The 23,171-nt window shown below is 44.4% G+C and overlaps 1 protein-coding gene across 1 annotated transcript in view; it reads left to right on the top strand.

Annotated features, from left to right (window-relative positions):
* LOC137347025 (potassium voltage-gated channel subfamily KQT member 4-like) overlaps nucleotides 1-23,171 on the top strand; it is a 307,740-nt gene that overhangs the window by 232,156 nt on the left and 52,413 nt on the right. The window contains exons 24-25 of the mRNA XM_068011033.1: nucleotides 5,913-6,130; nucleotides 8,266-8,368. Coding sequence (XP_067867134.1) covers nucleotides 5,913-6,130; nucleotides 8,266-8,368 — 321 coding nt within the window. The remainder of the gene's footprint in view (nucleotides 1-5,912; nucleotides 6,131-8,265; nucleotides 8,369-23,171) is intronic.

The following is a 23,171-nucleotide window of genomic DNA, read 5'->3' as shown; positions in this document are numbered from 1 at the left end:
GTAATTCTACAGCAGGGCACATCCCTTCTGGCTAGCTGGAATTCTCCCAGCCACTTAGCTGGAAAAGCTTCTTGGATGCTTCTTTCTGCCTCTCTCTCTCTCTCTCTCGGGCTGCCTTTTAAGCCACAATTTTGTTACATCTCACCTCTGCTAGGACACAGGTATGTTCTTCCCTGTAGTGACCAGCAATGGCCCTAGATCTGTCCACTTCATGCCTTCTTTGCTTCAGAAGAACCCATTTAATTTGGGAATTTTTCAGGATGGGTGTAGGATGGGTGTAATTGACACTTCTTAGCTTTGAAGGTATTCCTTTGGCTCTGCCAGACAGTTTGCGTATACAAAGGCCAAGTCTTTCACCTTCAGTGGCTATTTTGGAACACATTGTCCACTTTTTGAAAGACAAAGTCCGTTTTTATAACTTTTCAGTTTTAGTCCGCAATTTTTTGTCGTCGTTCTTCTTGTGCACATGAAATCTCCCCCAAAAGGGGAACAAAATGAAAGTCCTTAGATTTCTTTTTTTAAATGTTTGGTTTTTTGTGTTTAGAAAGAAAGAGAAAAAGTAAGAAGGTTTAGGGCTCACACCAATGCACACATGGCACCCATACCTCAATTGCACAACAGTTACAGCTGGCATTGTCTGTAACAGCTATTTCTTGTTCCAGTTTAAGTTTTTTCATTATCCTTCCTTTGGATGAGGTATCATTAAAATTGCATTTCCTTTGGTTATGTGTTGTTAAATGGGGTTGTAGTTTCTCTAGCATCAGTTTGTAGTACTTTGGGAATGTTCATCTCAATAGCATGTGGTTGTTGGGGAAGTTTATCATATGAAAATTTATGTCACTGCATTGTTCTGGGTTGATTGCAATTTTCCATGTCTGTGAAAGCTTCAGTCCCTTAACTATTGCTTCCACAATACATGGCTTTAACAATTCAGGTTTTAGCACATTGATAGTTCTTATCTCTAGCGTGATAGTGGGTAATAAATTGTTTTTAGCCCCTGTGAGGCATCTGGGATTTCCTCCTACCCCTTGTTCTTGTTGAGTTCCGAATCTAAATTGTTGGGTTTGATTAGCTTTGGATTTGGAACCTGATAATTGAATTCTTCAGTGGGTAGATCCACACTGACCTCACTTTTGATTTTCTTGTGATTTTCACAAGTGTTGTTTACTTCAGAGTATTTTACCTTCCCATTTCCTTTTACTTCAGGGATTAGTTTTTCCCTAATCTTCCCCATGTTCTCTGGGACACTCACAGGTGGCTGTCCAGCTTCCGCTGCCCTCCCCTGTGGCACTTCAACTGGGTGAGTCATCTCCCTCACTGCCAGCTTGTCTGTTTGGGAACTTTTCTTGTCCCTATTTAAATCTTTAAAGAAAGGTTTCAGCTAACTATATCTCTAGTGCTTTTCCTTCAACCTTTGCTGCTTTTATCTTCTGGCTCTATCTTGGCCTCTTTAAATTCTTCTGGCTCTGTCTTAGCCTTCTTAAATTCTACTGGCTCTATTGCCCCTTGTGAGGGTTTTGGGACTTCCCAGCTCTCAGCAGCTGTGCAGAGTTTTGTTTGTTCCCCTCAGTTTCTCCAGTCTCTAGGTAAAATGCTGTGCTTCCTACAGAGCAATAGGTCTATCCAGTGCATTTGTGAGCTCAGAATAATCCTGACCGTCACTCCACCAGTGACCAACATACTTTGTAGGTAAACTTGAACGAAAGGAACCTTCAAGTATTTGTCAATAAGTCCTTTTTACCAATACCATGGTATTTGTTCTGCTTTCAGATGGCATTTCTGTAAATTTGGTTGCTGGTAGGGTTTGTAAACAACCGGTATCCCGAAGAATGATTATCTCCTTGCCTAGTGCCTGGACACAAAAACAGTCACTTTTCCTTTGTGTAAAAAGTTCTGATATGTGCTCTGTTCTTGAGTCATATATAGAACATAGGCTTACCACTTTCAAAGCTACAGACATGGGCTGGACTGCAACGCCTCCTGTTAGTTTTTTGGCATAACAACAATTTGCCTGGACATGCCCAGATTTGCCGCACTGGAAACATGTCCAGCAAACCCCTACTGCTTTATCACCTGGGTTCCTTCTTTTAAAAGTTGGAGACTGGTCGGCTTTTCCTTCCCTGCTCTCCTTTTTTTTCAAGTCCATTTTTACTTCCTCTGCATCCTTTCTATCTCTCCCTAGCTTGTGAGAGTTACTAGGCCAACATTTCTTTGAGTTAGGGATTTGTGGATTAACTTATAATTGTTGGCCATGTCTGCCGCTTATCTTACTCTTGTAACTCTTTGTTCTTCAATGTGGGTCTTTATGTTAACTGGGTTGCTATTTTTACTTTCTTCCAGCAAAATCACTTCTCTCAAACTTTCATATGAGGGTTCTGGCTTGAGAGATCGTATCCAGTGATGTGTGGGTCTTTCCCGGGTGTGTCAGAATTTTTGTCTATATGCTTCAGATAGTAGTTCATATGCATTTAGAATTGCAGTTTTAGTTTGTTCATAGTTGGAGGAACTTTCTTCTGATTACAGGGAAAAAGCTTCACGAGCCCTATCCACGACCTCAGCTTGTAAGAGGAGAGTCCAAAATTCTATCAGCCATTTTAGCCTGGTAGCTATTTTCTCAAATTAAATAAAATATGACTTAATCTCCTCCACATTAAATTTTGGCACTAACTGTCAGTGTTCAGTACATCAATGCTTTGCTCTGAACTGGGGATAAGTTTTGAGTGGCTCGTGACATTCTCATTTTGGGTTTGTAGGCTTTCTAATTAAACTGTCTGCAAGTGCACTCACTCTCTTTTCAACCAAAACTCCCTTTCTTCTTTTTCCTTTCGAAGCTGCAACACTCTTTTCTTCTTTTCCTTTTTTAATTGGAGATCCTGATTTTGCAACTGAATTCTAGCTGGAGCTACATTTTCAGTTTCCAGTTCTATGCTTTCTTATTCTGGTTCAAGGGTAAGTTTAAAATAATTAGCTAGTTAGGTTTCTTTGCTTTTTGGTTGAAAGTGATTCCTATCTCTGTAGCTAATCTTTTTAAATCTTTGTTTCTATTATATTCAAGAAAGAGTTAGATATAGTTCTTAGGACTAAAGAGATCAAGGGATACGGGGAGAAAGTGGGAACAGGGTACTGAGTTTGGATGATCAGCCATGATCATATTGAATGGTGGTGCAGGCTCGAAGGGCCGAATGGCCTACTCCTGCTCCTATTTTTCTATGTTTCTAAACCTTCAATACTTAATGTATTTAATTTACCATGGGATATCTCTCCCTGCTCTACAGACTCCTTAGCATTAAATCCGGCCATCTCTTTTGTTTCTAGCACCATAGAGAAAAATACAAGAAAACCTGTTTGTTTATTTTTCCAAAATTTTTGAGATCAATTTTCCTCCCATTTTCCAAATCTTTTGTTTGTCTGGGGATTTAGATCCTGGCTTCGAGCCCCCAGTTTGTTACGGTCACATGGTGAGGGGTTTGGGTGGTTCCCACTGTTCAATTCCAACCTGACCACAGTAAGTGTGTTTTGTTATTAGGGTTTAACCCCTTTCGGTTTTATTTGTCAAATAAACAGACAGCGACAGGTTTTCTTCTAGGGTTAAAAAGGAAAGTCAATTATCTATTGATCAATATGTCTTAACCCAAAATTGTTGCAACCTCATCCACTCATGCATTCCCTCGCGTGCACGCACACACACACACAAATTCACACAAAAGAGACAGACAGAGGGGAAAAGGGATAAGTGATTGGAAGTGGGGGATGGTAGTTTTAGGGGGGTTCATGGTAAACCTGTTGAATTCTCTTGCAAGCTAAGTTCTTGTTGGTTGCAGGCCTGAGGTGTTTGTAGGTTTGCCTCTTTGTTGAAAGACCAGTTGTAACAGTGGATCACTTCTAATTCACTGCTGTATAAGTATAGATGTATAATTCTACAGCAGGGCACAAGACTTCTGGCTAGCTGGAATTCTCCCAGCCATTTATCTGGAAAAGTTTCTTGTATGCTTCTTTCTGTCTTTCTCTCTCTCTCTCTTGCTCTCTAAGGCTGCCTTTTAAGATAAAAATTTGTTACATCTCGCTTCTGCTGGGAGACAGGTGTTTTCTTCCCTGTAGTGACCAACAATGGCCCATGATGTGCCCACTTCACACTTTCTTAATAGAAGAACCTATTCAATTTGGAAATATTTCAGGATGGATGTAGGATGGGTGCAATTGACACTTTTTCGCTTTGAAACTATTCCTTTGTCCCTGCCAGACAGTTTGAATATACAAAGGCCAAGTCTTTTACTTTTGGTGCGATTTTGGAACACACTGTTCACTTTTTAAAAGAAAGGTCCATTTTTTATAACTTTTCGGTTTTAGTCTGTAGTTTTTCATCATTGCACTTCTTGTACATGACAATCTAGTTTTGCTCATGTGTGATTCATCCTGTTTCCAGTTTAGTGACTGTATGATTGAGATCTCTCTCCTGGTTGGTGTGTGTGTAATTAAGACTCTCTCTCCTGGTTGGTGTGTGTGTGATTGAGACTCTCTCTCCTGGTTGGTGTGTGTGTGATTGAGACTCTCTCTCCTAGTTGGTGTGTGTGTGATTGAGACTCTCTCTCCTGGTTGGTGTGTGTGTAATTAAGACTCTCTCTCCTGGTTGGTGTGTGTGTGATTGAGACTCTCTCTCCTGGTTGGTGTGTATGTGATTGAGACTCTCGCTCCTGGTTGGTGTGTGTGTGATTGAGACTCTCCTGGTTGGTGTGTGTGATTGAGACTGTCTCCTGTTGGTGGATATATGGTTTAAGCATTTATTTACACAACAGTGATACTTGTTCTGCACAGTTTTGAATTGGACAGGAGGTTCTTTCTTCCACTGAAGTAAAACAGCTAAATGACGCTTCTGAATTTTTGAATAAGCTTGTAATTTTGGAACATAAACAAGGATATATCTGGGGCAATGATGATTTTGGATACATACCTTCAGATGTGAGACAAACTGGTGAGCAAGTGCATTGAGGGCAAACATGAGAGCAAATATATAAATTTCAGCTCACTTCTGCTCGTAATTTATCCTGCTAAAACCACGCATTTTAAACATTTTTACACTAGTTCATCTGTTTTTGGCATCGTAAGTCTAAAAACTGGAAATTTATCTCCAACATTTTTGTGGAATTATAAGTCCTGAGGAAAGATTATGGAAATTGGGGTTCTTCCTCTTTGGAAAGGATTAGGGTGGGATTTGGCCAGCTGAAGATTTGAAGATGAGAAGGTGATTCCAGTAAAATGTTCCTGTGGTAAAGGATTAAACTCTCAGCTGAACACAAGTTATCAAATGAGGATATTAAAAGTGAGAAGTTTTGGAATAAGTTACCAGACAATGTGATGTGTTTCTGGACAGAACAGTGGTGCAGTGGTTAGCACCGCAGCCTCACAGCTCCAGGGACCTGGGTTCGATTCCGGGTACTACCTGTGTGGAGTTTGCAAGTTCTCCCTGTGTCTGCGTGGGTTTTCTCCGGGTGCTCCGGTTTCCTCCCACAAGCCAAAAGACTTGCAGGTTGATAGGTAAATTGGCCATTATAAATTGTCACTAGTCTAGGTAGGTGGTAGGGAAATATGGGGACAGGTGGGGATGTTTGGTAGGAATATAGGATTAGTATGGATGGGTGGTTGATGTTCGGCACAGACTCGGTGGGCCGAAGGGCCTGTTTCAGTGCTGTATCTCTAATCAGAACATAGTAATAGTGAGAGGATGGGTATTTAATCACAATAAGGATAAATTCCTTGACCGTCATGAACGTTCCCTGTTCCTAAAATATTTTTCTCTTATTTCCATGTGTGGTATAAATATAATTTAAATATATAAATATATGTTTTTTAAAAACATTGGCTTTGTATTGGAGTTGATGGCTACAAGGATTTTCATAATTTTTTACATGTTTCAGTAACCAGAAGCTTGGCTTCAGAGACAGAATGAAGATGAATAGTCCAAGGATTCAAAGCATGAGGAGCAAGCAAGCATCAGCCCCGAGTATCCAGCGCTCACCCAGTACAGAGAACGCGACACAGGTCAGCCCCACTAAAGTGCAGAAGAGCTGGAGCTTCAATGACAGAACCCGTTTCCGAGCATCACTCCGATTAAAGCCCAGAACAACAGTGGAAAGTAAGAAGAGAAAAATCTTAGAGACAGTGTGGAAATCCTGCCTGAGTTATCAAGTTAGCCCTTGGGGCCGATAAACTTGCTGCTCTGCCACTCTTTGTGCATTGCTCCACAATGCCGGTGTTTGCTGGCCTTATCCATGCATTGAAAGGCTGGGAAGGCCAGCAGAGGAGGCGAGGAAAGCACTGCAAGGGCTGGAATTTTGTAGTACTGGAGCCCCTTGAGATGTTGATTACAGGCTCAAAGGGCTGAATGGCCTACACCTGCTCTTATTTCTTATGTTCTTATGTTCATTCATGGAGGGTGGGGTTTGGGGGCAGCAGAGCACCAGCTTTTTGAGAGCACAGTGCAGAATAAGAGGAAAATTGTGTGGTGTGAGAGGGATGGAGGTAAGGCCATCCAGGCCCTTTCATTGAAACAATTTTTACAGCTCTAATGAGCTTCATGCACAGCTTCATGCACAGGCTCCTAGCAGCCTTGCCCCTGACCAGTTCCATTGGGTTACGGGCATAAGTTAAAGACGTTTTGGGGGAATTGCACGGAACCTATCACACAGAACTGCCCAACTGACTCAATATGTAGAGATACTTTTCTGAGCTTGAATCTAAGGGACTTCATTGGAACATTGAAGAGGCATCTTTAGTCTGCAGCTGGTCATGCTGGACTGGTCTGTGAGTGTTTGCTGCAGCATTGGCAACCGCTCCATGTCACAGTGCGAAAATCGATCAGCTTGCTAGAATCATGGAAATTGCAGCATAGAGAGAGACCAGTCGGCCCATTATGCCTGTTGGTGCTAGCTCTAACTAGAACTACCTACTCTATCGCATATCACTCTCCATACACGTTTTGTTCTTTTACAAATATTTATTGAATTCCCTGAACCATTTTTGGGACCCAATAGTGACTCAGGTCACCTTGCAAGCATCTGGCAGTTAAAGGAAAACCAACAGAGACACTACTAAAGGAGAAGGCCACCACGAATCAAAATTGAACGTTATTTGGGAGATAGGAGGGTCATTCTTTCAGCCTTGGCTCTGAGTAGCGCCATGTTTGGAGTGCTGCTCAGGCACCTCGGACACTTTACGGGGAGGGCTCCTCATTTCCTTCATCTTTGGTCTGAATGAGTTTTGCACACCCTGGATATTAATTGCCACCTGAATGGCCATTCTTCAGGTGTGAGTCCAGACAGTGAATGTTGTCCAACTATTCTACATGGAGAGCATCACAATCAGATCAAATCTTGCCCTCACTTAAAGTACATTCACACTCATACATCCTCGAGCCAGGATCACTGAACAGTTATCAGAAGCAGGAAGCCTGGCTAATTTTTCTCCTTCCCAACCCAGGAGCACTGAGGTCAACGGTACTGATCTGACTCTGAGATGATGGAGATGAAATTGTCTGTGCCAGCAGCACAAAGCAGACTCGTAGCAAATCGGCAGCCTATTTTTTACTGCACCTGATCTTCTTTCCGCTGAAGTTCTCTGAACGATAGTTCAAACACTTTTTGGAGACTAGTTTCTTCATGTCCCGTCACTTTCACTTGGTTTGAAAATCTTGCCAATATTTTCCAAGTCAATGGAAAATAGAAACTGGTGCGGTGAAAAATCTCTGCTTATTTGCTATGTGCCCGTTTCGCCCGTTATCTCTTAGGGAAAATCTCACGATACATAGGGACTGTCATTGCGGTGTTGGTACTCCTTTATTCGGGTGCACAGGTCTGAGGCCTGTCACGAGGCAAGTATGCTTTACTTTCCCATTGAGGCCCCAAAGCACTGTCAATATAGTGGGAAAGAGTCCCTTCCAGGTACTTGGCTGCTGAAAGCCAAAAAAATCTGTGGACTTTCGGTTAAGAGAGGCAGGTGTCTCTCTGATGCTCTCCATAGTGGAAAAGTCTATCAACATTCACTATCCAGGCTCACAAAGTTGTCATGGGAGGAAGGGGAAAATTGGAAACTCCAAACTTTTTTTTTAAAAGAGAGCCTTTTTGTGACTACACTTCAAAACTACTTCATTGGCTGTGATGCACCTTGGGATAGCTGAGGTCATGAAAGGTGCTGAAAAAATGCCAATCTTTCTGTTTCTTTTTTTCTGTGTGTGAGCATACTGTAATAACTCTTTCTTTGTTTTTCATTAAGCTGAGAACCTAGGAGATGACAACTATGATGAAAAGGCATTTCACTGTGACATCAGTATGGAAGACGTAAAGCCTGTTGTGAAAACCCTCATCCGAGCCATTAGGTCAGTGTTTTATTACAAGGTGGGGAGATAGCTCTTCCACAAACTGCAGTGTCACCAGCACATCCTGGCCAATGAAAAAAATCAGATTACTGAGAGACCAACTTCAAGGCTGTGATTGGCTGAGTCAGCCTTGTGAAATAGTTGGGGGTTGAGTCGCCACCTGGAGCTCTTGTGCTCACCTGTGGGGTTTTGTGACTCTTCCATTGAGATTACAATGGGTGAGCATGAGAACCCAGCTGGAAAATTACCCCCTTGTATTTTCACCTGAGGACAAAGCTGCCAAATCATTTTATCATGGGGGATTTTCTTTGTTACACATTGAAAATAACAGGCGTGGAGTTAAATCCACTACTAGAGGGAGATGGAGGATATTTTCTCAATTACTAACAGACCTCCTGTGGTAGGTATACGTGCAATATATTCTGCTGCTAAGGTGGAACTGTGATTAAATTGTCTATTTAAAGCCACAAAGTCCTAATTGCTGTAAATAAACATCCCCTGAAGTTAAATAGAGATTATTTGCTTGATTGTAGATCTTGAGGTCAATTCGAAAGAACTTTCTATTAAAGGCCTGTTCAGGTCTACAAAACAAAACCTGACCCGAGCCCGAAAGAACCACATCCGACCCAAGCCCATTCCGACCTGAGTTCTTCCTTTTTTTTCCACGCCCAACCCGACCCGACCATCAGTTAACATTTCACTTTATTGCTGATCTGCACAAGCTTAAAATAACTGTTACAAAACCACCTTTCTAGTCCAAAAATTAAATTAACATTGGAGCCACTTACCTGTAACAGAGTATGCCCAACCCGGCCCGTCCCGAACCCGAATGCCGGACGCAGAAGTGCAACCCAGCCCATCCCGAACCCGACACATGTCGTCGGGTCCCGTCGGGTTCGGGTCGGGTTCGGGTCGGGTAGTCAACCTTTACTCTCTATTGCCAGCAATGTTCCTTTGTTAGTTCACAGGTGCTTATAAATCCCTGGCTCTTCCCAAGCCAGGACAAAAGAGGGGGAAGGGCTGCTTCTCTTTTTTAATTATACTTTGATAAAGTTTGGTTCAGAAATGTATGTGTATGACACCTGAAGATTGATTGATGTGTCCCAAAATGTTTGTGTGGTTGTCCTGCAGGGTCAAGATAGTGCTGTATGCAGACAGAAATGTTATAGCATGTAATACCATAAGCTGCTAATGTGAAGCCCTGTCTCGATAAGGCCACAAATTCTAATTCTTGCAAAAGAATCTGTGCAAGTTCATGTAAAAATAATTTTGAGGCTCCAGATATTCTGATTGATAGGTTCTGTTGCTGGAGAATTCCCCGGAACTTCAAGATAGTTGCCTTTGTTTCTTTAACATTGAAGTTTGAGTGTGGCGCCTGAAGTGTGACAGTCTTAGAAATACATGTGACCCATACTAATCTAGTACTAAAGGAGTTGCTGCAGCCTAGTTCATGCTGTGTTAAATGATACTGGGCACCGATTCTAACTTGCTAAACCTGCTAGCACCAGGATCCAGGGTTGGAAAGGTAAATTCTTTCTCCTGATTTGAATTGGATCAGGTGCACCAGGAGTGCTCCTGTGGGCCCCACAATGAAACCTTGGCCTTCTGTCACTTGACTTCGATTGCTTCAGGAACCACCCCCCCCCCCCCCACCCCCCCGCGCCCCCGCCACCTCCAATCACTTACCTTATGTCAGAGAGTGTTCTCTCTGGTCCCTGGCAGTGCCCCCAATTCCCTCTAGCCCACTGGCCATTTAGTGTGGGCAGGAGTCCATTTAGCAGAATGTAAATGAAGCCCAGACATTAAGATCATTTGGGCTTTCCCAGCGCCACTCCCAGTCTGCTCGCTAAGCTGCATTCCTGTCTGGAAGTAATAATTGACTCCCTGATCTCAGTAATGGGCTTATTTATCATATATTTATATATCTATTGGAAAAAAAGGTCTAAATAATTATGCTCTAGAATCCTGTCTGTGGTTAACTAGCTCTAAGTGTCTTTTAATCCAGTAATTGCTGGGTAATATATGATAGAATAGAAGGCTGATGTGTGATTTGTGTAATGAGCAATCTGGACTTTGTATATGGAACCCATGGTCTGTGAGATTGCGTGGTCTTAGTCATGATCATTCGTGGACTATCAGTTGGATACTTTATTTAGGCTGCGTTTGCTGACAATGCAACCACTAGGTGGCGCAGGACTGGCACATGCGCAAATACAGCCTCATCCACTGAAATTTCACTGCGACGTCTCAGGCAGCTTCCAGTAATAAAGATGGCGCTGCTCAATTTATCACAAAAAACAAATTAAACCCAAATCCCCTAAATGGCTGCAATCGCCACCTCCATCCCACCCCCAACAGTACCTCACTCACTCCAGCCATCACACTATTCTTCGCCGCGCACTCCCTGCATTACCACTACTTTCCCTCAGCCACTTGCTCCTTATCTCGCTGCTTCCCTCTTCTCGGCCACTTGAACCTGCACCACCCCATCACCCCTCAGCCGCTCGGTCCCAACTTAAACCCCTCCCCCACCCCGGCCAGTTGCTCCCGCCCTCGCTGCTTCCAAACCCCCGTCCCCACCCAGCCATTCACTCCTGCGCCGCCCCGTCACCCCTCGGCCGCTCGTTCCCACTTCTCCCTCCTCACTGCGGTCGCTCGGTCGCTCGCTCCTTGCCTTGCTCTTTGGCGGCATGCTCGTTCCCAGTTCGCAGGAAGAAATCATTCTGCGCAAGAGTGCAGCTGGGAACGCACTGATGATGAGTCAGGAGTCACTTTGTTGTATTTATTCTGAAGGGGATTCTTACACATGACATGGGCTATTCCGCCACTCCCAGGCTGAGCTCATTGACAGTAAATGACTGGCCCTCCACTGTAAGAAGAGTCTTGAAGGGGGTGGAGAGGTAGAGGGTTTGAAGGAGAGGATGTCAGAGCGAGGGAATGTAGAAGCAGGAGGAGGCTATTCAGCCCTTTGAACCTGTCCCGCCATTTAAATTAAATTATGGCAGATCTGGATCACAACTCCTTTTAACCACCTTTGTTCCATATCCTTGATACCCTTACTGAACAAAAATCTTAGCAATTTTGGCCGTGATAATTTTAATTGACCCCTCAGCATCTACAGTCTTTTTTGAGTTAATTTCTAGTACCATTGGTGTGAAAAGTTCTTTCTGGTTTCACACCTGAATGACCTAGCTCTAATTTTAAGATTGTGCCCCCTAGATTCCCCACCAGAGGAAACAGCTTCTCTGCATCTAGACTACTAAACCATTTAATCATTTTAAATGCAGGTGGCCGAGATGATGAAGGCTGCCAAGTGTTAGGTGAAGACGGAGGGAATGCCCAAAAACCAGAATCAGAGGAAGAGAGTTTCAGGGTGGGGTTGTAACTCTGGAGAAGTTTACAGATATAAGGAAGGGGCAAAGCCATGGAAGGATCTAAACACAGGTAGAGAATTTTGAATTTTAAATGTTGGGGAACTAGAGTCCATGGAGGCCAGTGAGGGCAGGACTGAGTGCATGGAGGAACCAGAGTCCATGGAGGCCAGTGAGGACAGGACTGAGTGCATGGAGGAACCAGAGTCCATGGAGGCCAGTGAGGACAGGACTGAGTGCGTGGAGGAACCAGAGTCCATGGAGGCCAGTGAGGGCAGGACTGAGTGCATGGAGGAACCAGAGTCCATGGAGGCCAGTGAGGACAGGACTGAGTGCGTGGAGGAACCAGAGTCCATGGAGGCCAGTGAGGGCAGGACTGAGTGCATGGAGGAACCAGAGTCCATGGAGGCCAGTGAGGGCAGGACTGAGTGCATGGAGGAACCAGAGTCCATGGAGGCCAGTGAGGGCAGGACTGAGTGCATGGAGGAACCAGAGTCCATGGAGGCCAGTGAGGGCAGGACTGAGTGCATGGAGGAACCAGAGTCCATGGAGGCCAGTGAGGGCAGGACTGAGTGCATGGAGGAACCAGAGTCCATGGAGGCCAGTGAGGGCAGGACTGAGTGCATGGAGGAACCAGAGTCCATGGAGGCCAGTGAGGACAGGACTGAGTCTATGGAGGAACCAGAGTCCATGGAGGCCAGTGAGGGCAGTCTGAGTCCATGGAGGAATCAGAGTCCATAGAGGCCAGTGAGGGCAGGACTGAGTCCATGGAGGAACCAGAGTCCATGGAGGCCAGTGAGGACAGGACTGAGTCCATGGAGGAACCAGAGTCCATGGAGGCCAGTGAGGACAGGACTGAGTCCATGGAGGAACCAGAGTCCATGGAGGCCAGTGAGGACAGGACTGAGTCCATGGAGGAACCAGAGTCCATGGAGGCCAGTGAGGGCAGGACTGATGGGTAAGCAGAACTTTGTACAGGTTATGATAACAGCAGAAAAGTTTGGATAAACTGAAGTTTATGGAGAGTAAAAGATGGGAGGCTGGCGAGGAGATCATTGTAATTATTGAGCCTGCAGTTGACAAATGCATGGATGAGGGATTCAGTGGCAGATGGGCTGAGGTAGAAACAGAGGAAGACAATTATATAGGTGGAACTATGCAGCCATTGTAACAGAGAGATTTTGGATTGGAAGCTAAGCTTGGTGTTGAATGAGAGTTTGAGGTTACAATTGGTCTGGTTCAGTCTACGATAGTGTCAATGGGAGGAATATGATATCAATGGTGAGAGCCGTAGATGATGATTCCTGCCCTCACAGTGCTTAGTAACCTCCTGGAACCAACTGTTCTGCCTGGGTGGTCAACGACTACAGTTGTTATGTGGGTCCAAAGCAACTCACAGGCTGGTCTGACATCCCCGTTGTTTCCTGTGGAGCTATGCGGTGCTGGTTTTGACATCATCAAAGACATGAGACACTGAGGGGGACACAACTTGTGGCTGTCTGCCAGTGAGAAATAATTAAAGAATATGAAACGAATTTCTTCTTCTTGCACCACAGCCTCACTGCTCCAGCGACCCGGGTTCAGTTCTGGGTACTGCCTGTATAGAATTTGCAAGTTCTCCCTGTGACCACGTGGGTTTCCGCCGGGTGCTCCGGTTTCCTCCCACAGCCAAAGACTTGCAGGTTGATATGTAAATTGGCCTTTGTAAATTGCCCCTAGTGTAGGTAGGTGGTACGAGAATTGTGGGGATGTGGTAGGGAATATGGGATTAATGTAGGATTAGTATAAAATGGGTGGTCTGATGGTCGGCACAGACTCGGTGGGCCAAAGGGCCAGTTTCAGTGCTGTATCTCTAAATAAATAAATAACATAAATAAATAAAATGGGTGAAATGCTCTGAATTAAAAATAAAATTCCAAAAATTTGCAGGGCTATGGAGAAAAGGCAGGGGAGTGGGACTAGGTGAGTTGCTCTTGCAGAGATGCAGCAAGGGCACGATGGGCTGAATGGCCTCCTTTTGTGCTATAACCATTCTATGATTCTATGAAAAGTCTTAACTATCCCATGACATCTGAGGATGCCATGCAAACTAAAGCCTACTCACTAATACCTACTTCCCAGGCACCATGAATGTCTTCTGTTGCAATAACTGACACTCCAGAAGACCAGGGATAAGTCAATTTTTCATTATTAGCAAATATTGGTTTTATGTTTGTGGACAGTTTACACGAAGAGCAAAGTTTTGACTGCCCACTGCATGATCCATTTAATCAACCATCCGTAAGCTCTGATTACTCTCACTCCATTCTGTGTCAATCCCCCATCGTGTACTCTAATTACTCTCACTCCACTCTTGTGTTTAGCATTCATTATTTGGTCAGCCGATTGTCTCTTTATTCTTTCTGTTTCCTCATCCTGAATTTGAAGTGTATTTTTTCAATCGCCTCACAAACCATACATATGCCTGACCGCTGCTACCACTCTGCCGTTAGCAGTTGCAACAACTTTATCGGCTTAAAAAAATAGTTTTTTTATTAATTGAACTGGTATCTAAGGTAGGATTTTAGAACTATTGATAGCCTTTAATTCAAAAGTTCGTGACAGTTTTACACAGTCAGTTCAACCGCTAAGGCAAAAACCAGGAAGGTATCAGTACATTAATATGAAAGCAAAATACTGCAGATGCTGGAAATCTGAAATAAAAACAAGAAATGCTGGAAATACTCAGCAGGTTTGGCAGCATCTGTGGAGAGAGAAGCAGAGTTAACGTTTCAGGTCAGTGACCCTTCTTTCAGAAGAGCTGAATGACCTGAAACGTTAACTCTGCTTCTCTCTCCACAGATGCTGCCAGACCTGCTGAGTATTTCCAGAATTTCTTGTTTTTATTTCAGGTATCAGTACGTGTTTGCTAACAGCAAAAAACCTGATCAGCTGTACTATACAGGTTAAAAGAGAGCACCTAGACAGGATGGCAGAGATTGCATCATCCCTCATCATCCTATATCCCAAACAAATCTTGCTTCCTCCCTGCCGTGCAAAATGTGGAAAAAACACATTTGTTTCCATTAATTTACGGCTGAGCTGCTCACAAGTGTACACCATTTGAATACATATTTGCATGGAATATTCTAGATAGCAATGCAACGAAGGTAATATCCCTGTTTGCCTGAAAAGGGGGCAAAGGTTAAAAGGTCATGGAGTCATTACGGCACAGAAGGAAGTCATTCGGCCTATCAAATCCACATCGGCTCTCTGTAAAGCAAGAGTCAGTCAGATTCCCTAATATTATTCATGCAGTACTGCAAGTTTATTTCCCTTAAGTGCCTATCCAATTTCCTTTTGAAATGATTCATCGTCTCTGCTTCCACCACCCTCGTAGACAGCGAGTTCCAAGTCATTACCATGCACTGTGTAAAAAGAGTTCGTCTTCACATTCCCCCTGCATCTTTTGCCCAAAACCTTAAATCTGTGTACCCTGGCCATTGAGAACAGCTTTACTTTGTCTACCTTATCTACCTGTCATAATCTTGTCGACCTCCATCAAATCTTGCCTTAATTTCCGTTACTCCAAGGAGAACAGCTCCAGCTTCTCCAAATTAACCTTCTGGCTAAAATCCCTCATCCCTGGAACCATTCTGGTAAATCTCCTCTGCACCCTCTCAACGATCCCCACATCCTTCCTAATGTGAGGTGACCAGAACTGGATGCAATACTCTGGTTGCAGCCTAACCAGAGCTTTATAAAGGTTCAGCGAAACTTCCCTGATTTTATATTCAATACCTCTATTTACGAATCCCAAGATCCCATATGCTTTGCAAACTACTCTCTCAATGAGCTGCATTTTAAAAGCCTGATGCTGAAATAGGCGTCGGGTGGAAAAATTTGCCGCCCGCACATACAGGGCACACATCGCAGAGCCGTCGCGATTCCAAATGCCGTGGAGCTCTTTAGCATGACCGGGGCGACCGCCCCCTTGCCACCGATGATGGTGCCAATTTTAAACGGCTTAGAGCCCCAAATGACCATTTGAATTTTTAAAGGACAATTGCATCTCACATTATTAAAAGTGATTGAAAAAGTTTTGCCATTCCCTCTCCCACACCCCCAATAGCCTCACTTTAAATTCACTGCCCACTCACGCCCAAAAATACCTACCTTGACGAAGTGACCTTCCACCCCCGAAGTTCTGAAACTTTCCCCCTCAACCCCTGCCCACCACTCCCCCCAACCAATCCAAGGAGTTTGACCCCATTGCCCCCCCCCGCACTGAGAAAAGTTCCTCCTCCCCCCTCTCCCCCTCCCCACAGGAGTCGTGTCTCATTTCCTCGAATGGGGATTCGAAGGCGCAGCATCGTCAGCTGCTGAATGAAGATCAGAACCTGCTCTCAGAATCACCGCGGCCAGCATATTAATGAAATTTGCACATTTTAATGCGGGTCCCATCACCGAGCGGCGGGGGGGAGGGGAGGGACGCCACGACATCTCACCGCCGCCGAGGTCGGTATGGGCCCTGCTGGCGTCAGGGTCAGTGGTGGGCCTCATCCATTGCGATCTTCATTCCGCTGCCCCCCGACCACTGTCCCCAGTGTCAGAGAGCCTTTAAAATCCAGCCCACTATGGCCTGCCACCTTCAATAAACTGTGCATATGAACCTCAAGGTCCCTCTGTCCCTGGGCACTCTTTATAACTGTGCCATTAAGTCTATATTGCCTCTCCTAATTCCTTCATGCCAAACTGCATCACTTAACACTTCTCTTGATTAAATTTCATCTGCCATTTTTCTGCCCATTCTGCTCACCTTTCTATGTCCTGTTGCAATCGATTGGATCATCCTTCCTGTTTGCCACATCTCCGAGTTTGGTATCATTGGTAAATTTTGACATTTTACTCTGCATTCCAGTATCCAAGTCATTTATATATATCATATATATCAAAAAAGCAGTGGTCCTAGCACTGAACCTTGGGGACCACCACTGTGTACCATCCTTCAGTCTGAAAAACAACCATTTACAACGACTTGCTATTTTCTTTCCTTAAGCCAATTTTTTTATCCAAGCTGACACTGACCTTCCTATCCCATGAGCTTCAGTTTGTTAACCAGTCTTTTATGTGTTGTTTGGTCAAATGCTTTCTTAAAATGCATATAAACAATATCCATTGCATTCCCTTCATCAACCTTCTCTGTTATGTCAACAAAAGATTCAATTAGATTAGTCAAGCACGTTCTGCCTTTTACAAATCTGTGCTGACTATCCTTAATTAACTCAAACCGGCCCAAGTGCTTGTTGATTTTTTTTCCGGAATATTGTAAAGTTGGAATTGTAGGATGCAAAGACTGGCTGAGATACCCACATTTGTGAGGTTGAGAAGTGTGTGGCAATTCAAGACAATACAATTCCTCTTTAAGAAAATTGATGAATTTTTAAAGTCAGTTTATTGGATTGAATTGTATCTTGAATTTCACAGAGGGAGTGAAATGTGAGACAGCGGGATTGTCTGCCAGGATTTCTATTCCTGTATTGCACACAGATTTAGGGAATATGATCAGATTTCACATTGTCATCTCCAAATTTACGAGTGATCTAAATCAGCAAAATTTGAATCTACAGAACTAAAACTAGAAAGGGGAACCAACCCTGTGCCCACAGTGATGAACACACTGCCTACAGTCCTTTGTACTTTTCAGTGAAATATTTCCAATGTTGCTGCTCATTAAGTGATGGGTGTCAGTGGTCGTTCCTCACTGTACCCAGTTGCAGTATGTTTTTACCCAGTCTATGCCCTGTTGCAGTTGATTGGTATCATCCTCACTGTCTGCCACACTTCCGAGTTTGGTATCATTGGCAAATATTGAAATTCTACTCTGTATTGCGATATCCAAGTCATTTATATATATCAAAAAAGCAGTAGTCCAGCACTGAACCTTAGGGAACACCACTGTCTATCATCCTCCAGTCTGAAAAACAACCATTTACCATGACTCGCTGTTTCCTGCCCGAAAGGTAATTTTATATCCAAGCTGACACTGACCTTCCTATTCCATCAGCCTCAAATTTGTTAACCAGTCTTTTATGTGGTACTTTGTCAAAGGCTTTCTTAAAATCCGTACAGACAGCATCCATTGCTTTTCCTTCATCAGCCTTCTCTGTTACTTCATCAAAAAATCAATTAGATTTGTCAAGTACGATCTGCCTTTACAAATCCGTGCTGGCTCTTCCCAGTTAACACCAACCTCTCCAAGTGCCTGTAGATTTTTTTTTTCCAATTATTGTTTCTAAAACCTTACCCACCACTGATGCTAAACTGACTGGCCTGTTGTTACACCCTTTTTTGAGTAGGGGTGTCACATTTGCCACTTTTCAATTCTCTGGCACTTTCCCCTATTTAGGGTAGATTGGAAGATTACAGTAAGTCCTTCCATTCTCTCTATTCCCATTTCCTTTAGCAACTTGGGGTGCAAGCCATCTGGACCAGGCGACCTATCCACTCTAAGCATAGCTAGCCTTTCCAGTACATCCTGCCTATCCATTACCTCTACCATCTCAGCTTCAACCGATATTTTGTCAGCATTCTTCTCCTTAGTAAACTCCAATACAAAGTATCACAGAATCACAGAATAATACAGTGCAGAAGAGGCCCTTCGGCCCATTGAGCCTGCACTGATACATTAAAACACCTGACCTGTCTACCTAATCCCATTTGCCAGCACTTAGCCCATAGCCTTGAATGTTATGATGTGCCAAGTGCTCATCCAGGTACTTTTTAAAGTATGTGAGGCAACCTGCATCTACCACTCTCCCAGGCAGGGCATTCCAGACTGTCACCACCCTCTGGGTAAAAAAGTTCTTCCTCAAATCCCCCTTAAACCTCCTGCCCCTCACCTTAAACTTGTGACCCCTCGTAACTGACCCTTCAACTAAGAGGAACAGCTGCTCCCTATCCACCCTGTCCATGCCCCTCATAATCTTGTACACCTCGATCAGGTCACCCCTCAGTCTTCTCTGCTCCAGTGAAAATAACCCAAGCCTATCCAACCTCTCTTCCTAGCTTAAATGTTCCATCCCAGGCAACATCCTGGTGAATCGCCTCTGCACCCCCTCCAATGCAATCACATCCTTCCTATAATATGGCGACCAGAATTGCACACAGTACTCCAGCTGTGACCTTACCAAAGTTCTATACAACTCCAACATGACCTCCCTGCTTTTGTAATCTATGCCTCGATTGATAAAGGCAAGTGTCCCATATGCCTTTTTCACCACCCTATTAACCTGCCCTTCTGTCTTCAGAGATCTATGGACAAACACGCCAAGGTCCCTTTGTTCCTCGGAACCTCCCAGTGTCAGGCCATTCATTGAATACTTTCCTTTTTGATTTCACTCCTCCACTTTCTATACTGTCTCGGCTTTCTGTAGTATTGAGTTCTCGGTGTCGGACATAAGCTTTCCTTTTCTGCCTTATCTTACCCTGTAGGCTCATTGACATCCATGGGGCGCTAGATTTGGCCGCCTCATCCTTTTTCTTTGTGGGAACATGTTTACTCTGAACTTATTGAATCTCCCCTTTGAATGCCTCCCACTGTTCTGACACGGATTTACCTTTAGTAGCTGTTTCCGGTCCACTTTCACTAAATCACTCCTCAGTTTAGTAAAATTGGCCTTGCCCCAATTGAGAACTCTAACTCCTGTTTTACCTCTGTCGTGTTCCATCATTATGTTAAAACTGACTGAATTATGATCACTACCACCAAAATGCTCTCCCGCTGCCACCCCTTCCACCTGCCCCTCTTCATTTCCTAAAACTAAGTCTAAAACTGCACCGTCTTGTTGGACTTGCTACATACTGGGCAAAAAAGTTCTCCTGAATGCACCTCAAGAAGTCTGCTACTCACCTCCCTTTTTCCCTTCCCTCTTTTCTGAACACTTTGTATCCTTGAATATTAATTGCCCAGTCCTCACCATTTTTAAGCTATGTTTCTATTATTGCCACCACAGCATATCCCCACACTGCTATTTGTGCTTGTAGCTCACCAGCTACATTCACCACACTCTATGCGTTTACATGCATGCATTATAAACCTGTCTTTGCATTCCTTGTAATACATAGTTAAGTGGAGTTAAGATGCAGACCAGCTATGATCTAACTGAATGGCGAAACAAGCACAAGAGGCTGAATGGCCTTTTGTTGTTCCTATGTGACAGGCTTTCGGGCTGAATGGCCTCCTTCTGTTTTTGTGTTCCTACCTGTGAAGCTATTTTTAAGAATTAGAGTATTAATAAACATAATTTTAGACTTTTCTAACCATACTATTCAAACAGCCAACTGATGCGAAACCTGCCTGGGGCAGTATGGTCACTTTGAGTTTCTCAATTGCTGCAGTGAGATTGCCTGACTATATATTTAAAAAAAAGCTTTTTTCAAAGTAGGAGAGAAATATCAGACACCAAAGAAAGGCCAGGCAATATCCTCCTCGGTGGGGCTGATATGCACCTTTACCACACATGGCTTTATTCAAAACGCTTTGCAAGCATGAGTTATAAAACTTTCACAATTCACAGCCTCTCAGGCTGTGAGCTGACTGACCCTTAGCCATTAAGATGGATATCCAGTAACAGAGGCTCTGGGCACATGCTTGCCCTCTGGATATCTGCTGTGTACAGCTTGTGTGTTGTGTGTATGCTCTTGACCTGCTCTTTCCATGTGTTTGTACAACACTTTGCACACGTATTTGCCCCAAGCCGAACAGAACTTTGTACACCCTACTGTTTATGTTTTTGAGCACTGTACATTTTGAAGTGTGGGCTGACATGCTGCCTTATCATTGCAGTTTCCAATAGCACTTCACAACCTCACCCAAATGGCCATTATCTATGTGTGAAGCTCAACAGTGAGTGCCAGCAGCTAGTTCACCATGAAAGATATCACAACTGAGGCTGATACTGTCACCAGCTTCTGAAAGCAGGATTTTCCCCTCCCCAGCCCAGGGAACATGAAGGTTAAGTGTAGACTGGTGCCATCTCCCACCTGAGATTGTCCAGCCCAGTTCAGCCCAGGAACTCACGCTCCCCTGGACTGCATGGCATACTACCACATGAGGCAGTGCATTTATCTAGTAAGCTACTGGGGGAGATGGAGTAAATTAATCATCCCACCTAAATGTGACCCCTGAGCTCATCGAGCACATCTCCCCACTGAGAGCATGCGGGCAGTTAACTAACCTGTCATTGTTTTATAGAACTCCCAGTGTGCGTTTCTCACATTGTGTTTCCTGACTCTTTTAGCAGAATGGTGTTGCAATGTATCTAATTGCGTCATTTAAACACTTGTTGGATGCTCAGGTAGACCCCGCCCCATCCAGTCTAGTGTAATGAGCAGCCACCCCGAGAGATTGACTGCCAGAATCACAGCATGAATTGATCACCTCCCTCAAATACTGCTGTAATGCTGACAGTGCTAAATATGACAACACAGGTAGGTTTACAGCAACATAGTCAACTGGACCTCCGATTTCTAATCACTATCAGTGATCTTTTGTGAGCACCAGGTGAAGACTGGATTGAGCTGCTTGCTGTCCTGTTTTCTTTAATGTATCATTAATCTGCCAGTCGTCAGGCACTCAGCCACGTATACATTTTTAAGACCTGAAGTGAAGAACAAGTGACAGCAAATCACTGACATGAACTTGTAAGTGTCAAGCTCCATTTGATCCAGGTGAGGACCCCTGCTCTGTCTCTGAAATGAAAGAGAAACCTGATGTTTTAAGGTTGAAACTGAACAAAGTCTCACTGTGTCAGAGGATAAAGGCAACATTTGCTGGTGTAGCAGGTTGGATTTGCAGTCTGCTGATCTCAGCTGGGGCCAGCACTTTGTGAATGTACGATTGGCCTCAGTGCCCCTGAGGAAGAAAGGAGATCATCAGCCAGGGTGCCTGCTCTCGATCTCCCGCTGGAAAGTGCACGTGTGTGAAGATCAGATGAGGAGAAGATTGGACTCGGCAGTGATACCTTCCACAGTTGACGAGGCTGCTGACTGTCAGTGTCTCGGTTCACACCTGGAGACAGACACTGAGGAAGAGATGGCTCCCTGTGGAACCCATACACTGCAAGTGTGTGCACTTTCAGGAAAGAAGACTTGAAACAAGCACAGTTAATGGAGCAGAGCGAGTTTGCACATTTTCTGTTCACTCAGCACATTTCTGGAACAGGCTGACATAAATAAATGGTTTGGTATTTGGTGCCCAAACATCTCTCAAGCTCGACTGATAGCGAAGCAACAGAAATGTGCAAGTAACTGGAAAAATGGTTTTAACATCAAAAACAAAGTCTGAAATGTTCACCATCCATCTGTGAGCAGAGTGTGTCATAATGTACGCCCCTTGTAAATTCATCAGCACAGTAAATAGCGAGTCATTACTGAGACAAGATATGTAAGGAAAGACAACGGGGCTTTCTTTTAAATAGTGTACACACAGTGCAGTAAGTGCTGAGTACACAACATATAACCATTTCACTGAGCTGCCCATGATTTAAAAAAAATTTTTTTTTGTTTATTCATGGGATGTGGGTGTCACTGGCTATGCCAGCATTTATTGCCCATCCCTAATTGCCCTTGAGAAGGTGGTGGTGAGCTGCCTTCTTGAACCGCTGCAGCCCATGTGAGGTAGGTACACCCACAGTGCTGTTAGGAAGGGAGTTCCAGGATTTTGACCCAGTTACAGTGAAGGAACTGTGATATAGTTCCAAGTAAGGATGGTGTGTGACTTGGACGGGAACTTGCAAGTGATGGTGTTCCCATGCATCTTCTGCTCTTGTCCTTCGAGCTGTTAGAGGTCACGGGTTTGAGAGGTGCTGTCTAAGAAGCCTTGGTGCGTTGCTGCAGTGCATCTTGTAGATGGTGCACACTGCTGCCACTGTGCGTTGGTGGTGGAGGGAGTGAATGTTTAGAGATACAGCACTGAAACAGGCCCTTCGGCCCACCGAGTCTGTGCCGACCATCAACCACCCATTTATACTAATCCTACACTAATCCCATATTCCTACCACATCCCCACCTGTCCCTATATTTCCCTACTACCTACATATACTAGGGGCAATTTATAATCGCCAATTTACCTACCAACCTGCAAGTCTTTTGGCTTGTGGGAGGAAACCAGAGCACCCGGAGGAAACCCACGCAGACACAGGGAGAACTTGCAAACTCCACACAGGCAGTACCCAGAATTGAACCCAGGTCGCTGGAGCTGTGAGGCTGCAGTGCTAACCACTGCGCCACTGTGCCGCCCCTGAATGTTTGTGGATGGGGTGCCAATCAAGCGGGCTGCTTTGTCCTGGATGGTGTTGAGCATCTTGAGTGTTGTTGGAGCTGCGCCCATCCAGGCAACTGGAGAGGATTCCATCACACTCCTGACTTGTGCCTTGTAGATGGTGGACAGG

Source organism: Heterodontus francisci, chromosome 31 (assembly GCF_036365525.1).
Source record: "Heterodontus francisci isolate sHetFra1 chromosome 31, sHetFra1.hap1, whole genome shotgun sequence".
In the NCBI taxonomy this organism is placed as follows: domain Eukaryota; kingdom Metazoa; phylum Chordata; class Chondrichthyes; order Heterodontiformes; family Heterodontidae; genus Heterodontus; species Heterodontus francisci.
The sequence above is the reverse complement of the archived record's forward strand: the minus strand, read 5'-3'. Positions and strand labels throughout refer to the sequence as shown.